This window comes from Patiria miniata, unplaced genomic scaffold, assembly GCF_015706575.1.
Source record: "Patiria miniata isolate m_02_andy unplaced genomic scaffold, ASM1570657v1 HiC_scaffold_19, whole genome shotgun sequence".
Classification (NCBI taxonomy): Eukaryota; Metazoa; Echinodermata; class Asteroidea; order Valvatida; family Asterinidae; genus Patiria; species Patiria miniata.
In genome coordinates this window covers 15,151,398-15,155,661 of record NW_024037057.1, presented here as the reverse complement: position 1 = coordinate 15,155,661, position 4,264 = coordinate 15,151,398, and the positions used below count along the sequence as shown (strand labels likewise).

Here is a 4,264-nt window from a genome sequence, read left to right as displayed (position 1 = left end):
ATAACATAACATAACATAACAAAAACATAACATAACATAACATAACATAATATAACATATTTACTTGTTTGACGATAATCTCAATATTTAACAAAATTGTGTTATGATATCACGTTATAAATCAGCATACAAAAATTACATCTTCCACACGCCGTCTCATCCACAATGCGTTATACATTGCAGTTTTAGATTCACATCATCTTGAAATCACTGAGGCCTAAAGTGCTTTCCTTATATATTGTAGAATTTTGTTTTCAACCATTTTGTCCAGCTCAAACTTTAAGCGTTGTTAATTTCATCTCCAATCTACATGCTAAGTGTATACAAAACAAATATCGCCCAGTCAGCTGAAATGAAAATGGTTTGTAACACTTTTTCACCTAATTCCCAGTTTCTTTCCATTCAATGTATTGGTGCTGAGCGTCTCTTACGTAACTATGCAAGAGCTTGCCCCGAATCACGTGATTGCACGGCAACAGTGTCTTTGGTGAGGGTCAGGAGAACTCAAAGTTAAAATGTGCCAAGTATTCTGAGCAAGTCAGTGTACCAGATGTTTTTCAAATTTAAATCCCAAATGGTATGGCACTCCCAAATGGCTTATTACTATATAGGAAAAAATTACATACTGATTGTTATAATCGTCAGTTCATATATTTTGCAGTTGGGTATGGAGCATTTAAAGCGGGGAGTCCTCACACTCTCGACACAAAAAAGAAACGAAATTAAAAAAAAACCTTTCTTTCCATCCGTCCTCGGCTGACTTAAAAAGTGTAAAAGTATTGTCCCATTGAAAGGGAAATTAGGCCACGTGCTGAGGCCTACTAAAGAAGCATCTCTGTTGATATTTGGTTGAGTTCAGTCTTAATGAAAAATTAGCCACTGTCGTAGTACATATCTGAAAAGTATCCAAAACCTGGGTCTGATTCTGAGGAGTAGGAGGAGGATTGCATGTGTGAGCCAGAGAGATTCTCCTGGTGCCCCTCGTGTTGATCAGCAACCTCATTGTCTCCAGAAGAATTCCCGGATGCTTGCTCATCGGGCTCTGGAGGGCGTCCTACTTCATCGCTGTTCAGGGATACGAGGTCAGGGGTCATGGGCCCCGGGGGCCAGAGCCCCCCGTCGTCGATCATGAGGCGCGGTGACGCTTCGGGAATCTCGGTAAACGAATTCCCGTCGGGGTGAAGGGGCTCACGCAAAGGCTCCACGTCGCTGGTGACCCGGCTACTGTGCGACAGGACAATAGTAACGATTCCCAGGGTACCGGCGACAAGGATAAGTGACGTCAGCACCACTGCGCATGCGCAGTATGCTGCTCGCCGGTTTCGCCCATGGTCGTGATCAACCGAGACCTGAAATTTAAAATGGAAGGTAATCTTTAATCCAAGTTTTTAGACCATTATGAGGTTGCAACCATTTGATATTTTCCCGGCATTCAAACCACAATGTAACAAAGCGAGGCTGGAAGGAAAAATAGTCTGGTTCCTTTTCGCACAAAGACATTATCATTCAGTACTTATTGGATACAGGGAACATGACTGAAATGGTGGCAGCATGATAAAGGTCTATACCTCCTCGTTTCGAATTATATGCAGGCCTTCTTATTCATTAACCGGTCACCAAAGTTCGTGAGGAGATTAAAGAATTGGCTCCAAAACAAATACATTGGCAGCACGCCAGAAGTGGAATTCTTCCAGGAAGTTGGTACACTCTGTAGTAGGAGTGATATACAGTCTAGTCTGGTTTCCTGACCTGACAATTTCCCCGACACCCAGTACGTCTAAACTGAAGGTCAGGCAGCCTCAGTGGCTAAAAATAAACATGACGATCTGGACGGCCCTTTTTCAAAGCTCGGCTTCGGTTCCGAATTCACTTTATCACTTAATATAACTTTTAGTTCCGATCAAATTTTTCAAAAGACATTACCTGTTCCACATATCATACAGTTTGATATTTCTGTCAGAAAACATTGACGAATGCTAAACGGTCGTCAAATTCAAAATAGTACATGACGCAGCAAAGCTCGCCCCTCGTACGATCTGAGTACATACTATGCACAAAATCGTCATTGAATTTTTAAAGTTTTCTAAGAGCGCGGATCTTCCTACACGATGTTTGACTAAATGGAGAGCCGCCAACACAGGGCTGGATAGCTCAGTTGGTAAAGTACCGAAACGGCAATCCGGAGGTCGGAAGTTCAAACCCCACTCCAGTAAATGTCTCTGTTCAACGTAACAAAAATAGTCAACGTAAAGAAATAACAATAGACCATTATCATGTTGCGGCCATCTTGATTTTTTTTCCCATTCAAATCAACGTAACCAAATCGAGGCTGTGAGGAAAATAGTCTGCCGGTTCCTATTTGAACACACACAAAAAATATCTCCAGTATTGTTATTGGATACAAGGAACATGACTGAAATGGTGGCAGCATGATAAAGGTCCATATACTTTTGGGAATGGTAGTAGACTCACTTGCAGATGTTTATCCTCGATCATGTACACAACCGCAACATCTTTCTTGTCAGAGATCGGAGCGTTCTTCTCCGGTAGCATTGCCACAGCTGTTGACATGGTGTTCCTTGGTAATATACCTGGACTGGGTTGTCGTTCCTCACCAACTTTAACCAGCACTTTTAATAACAGTTGAGAAGATAAATCGACCGACATACAACCAAGGTTTATGTTCTGCTAGAGTTTGACGAAGCTGTATGCTGCTATTGGACCCGAATGCAAAAGACCAGGCTGGTGGCCCTGTGACCAAGTCATGCACTGACTACTGACTGCCTAGACGCCGATGGCCTTGACGGAAACTTTTCATGTTTTGGTTCAGCTAGACTACGTCAGGCAGGCCTAGTATTGTTTGTCTATAAGCATAATGATTGTCTCGTGCATGACCAGCAGACTGGTACAGACCCGAACAATAACAAGTGTGCGTTTCCGGATCCATGTCCTTTTTTCTTGTTGTGCAAAGTTCCTTCCTGTTATGCGGGGTCAGAAACTCGGCTCAGAATCACATTTCACACTGTAGCCTACATTGAATTTGTAATATTTTCTTCTTTTATTTTACCTTCCAATCTCAGCGAGGTTGTTAAAATGTAGACCGTCAGCTTAAAATGTGAAATGAAATTTGAATTTTAAAGGATGATAACTTTTACTTTGTGTGAAACACCGGGGACTTTTTTTGACCAAGTTATCAACTGGGAGGGCAAGGGCGTCAATCGCTTCTCAAAAGTTGAGGGGGGGGGGCATAACTAATTGATGAGCACTAATGCGAGCGCGTAGCGCAAAGCCCTCGGTGTGGGATTCTAGGTCCTTTGTTTTGGATTCTAGAAGATGCTCTGTGGTGCGATCTGAGGCAATTTCTGACCACTAACCCCCTTTTTTAGCAAAAGATTATCTTATAATCATCGTTTTCTAGTTTGAAGTCATCGAATCAGCTATTCTGAGCTATAGAATCATTAAAGTAGGCCACAATTTTGATTCCAGGACGAAAAAGTGTGTGGGGGAAGGGGAACCTGTAATTCCCCCCCCCCCGGCCCCCGGCTCCCACCGATTGACGCCGATGTTGGAGGCCGAGGGTGTTTGACAGGAACGTGCAGCCGTTTATATAGACCTTCCTTTCCCGACACATTATGGTTGACTTTTTTAAACTGTGGAAGGTCAACGTCGCAAAAATAGAAGAATGGTTATTAATGTTTCAAAACATTTCACTGGACTGTTCGCACTTACAAAATATTAGCCAACAAACGCTACCAGTTCGACGTAATAAAACAATGCTGCACAATAAGCTGGCCGTTAACTTAAGCATGAAATGAACTCACTTGGTCGTGAGTGTCAATTGAAATAAACGATTTCCCGTTTGTTGAACGTCACAATGCAAACTTAGTGACCTCGATAATACTGCGACTCCGTCCTCCCTCACTGGAGACTCATGAAGTGACATAGGGCATCAGGCAGGAGTTGGCCAAGGTGATGTATAGTGCACAGGTGGGGATTTTAAGGTCTGTTACGAACGAACTAACGAATAAGCAGTTTGAAGCGCAATACATACCACGTGACTATACAATTTCTGCACATTATGTTGCCTCCGCCGGTGACTGCTCTATGTTCCGACACCCTATATGTTCCGACAACTCAACCTATGTTCGACACCCCTATTATGTTCCGACACCCAGATCCGACACCCTATATGTTCCGACAACTCAACCTATGTTCGACACCCCTATATGTTCCGACACCCATATATGTTCCGACACCCATATAT

At 42.9% G+C, this 4,264-nt stretch overlaps 1 protein-coding gene across 1 annotated transcript; it reads right to left on the bottom strand.

The window, feature by feature from the left end:
- Positions 1 to 626: 626 nt before the first annotated feature.
- LOC119725890 lies at positions 627 to 2,877 on the bottom strand. Its single transcript, XM_038197484.1, has 2 exons — positions 2,473 to 2,877; positions 627 to 1,349 (listed from the first exon to the last, which is right to left on the bottom strand). Exons 1-2 carry the CDS (start codon positions 2,665 to 2,667, stop codon positions 873 to 875), a joined length of 672 nt encoding a protein of 223 aa, XP_038053412.1. The 5' UTR covers positions 2,668 to 2,877; the 3' UTR covers positions 627 to 872.
- Positions 2,878 to 4,264: the final 1,387 nt, after the last annotated feature.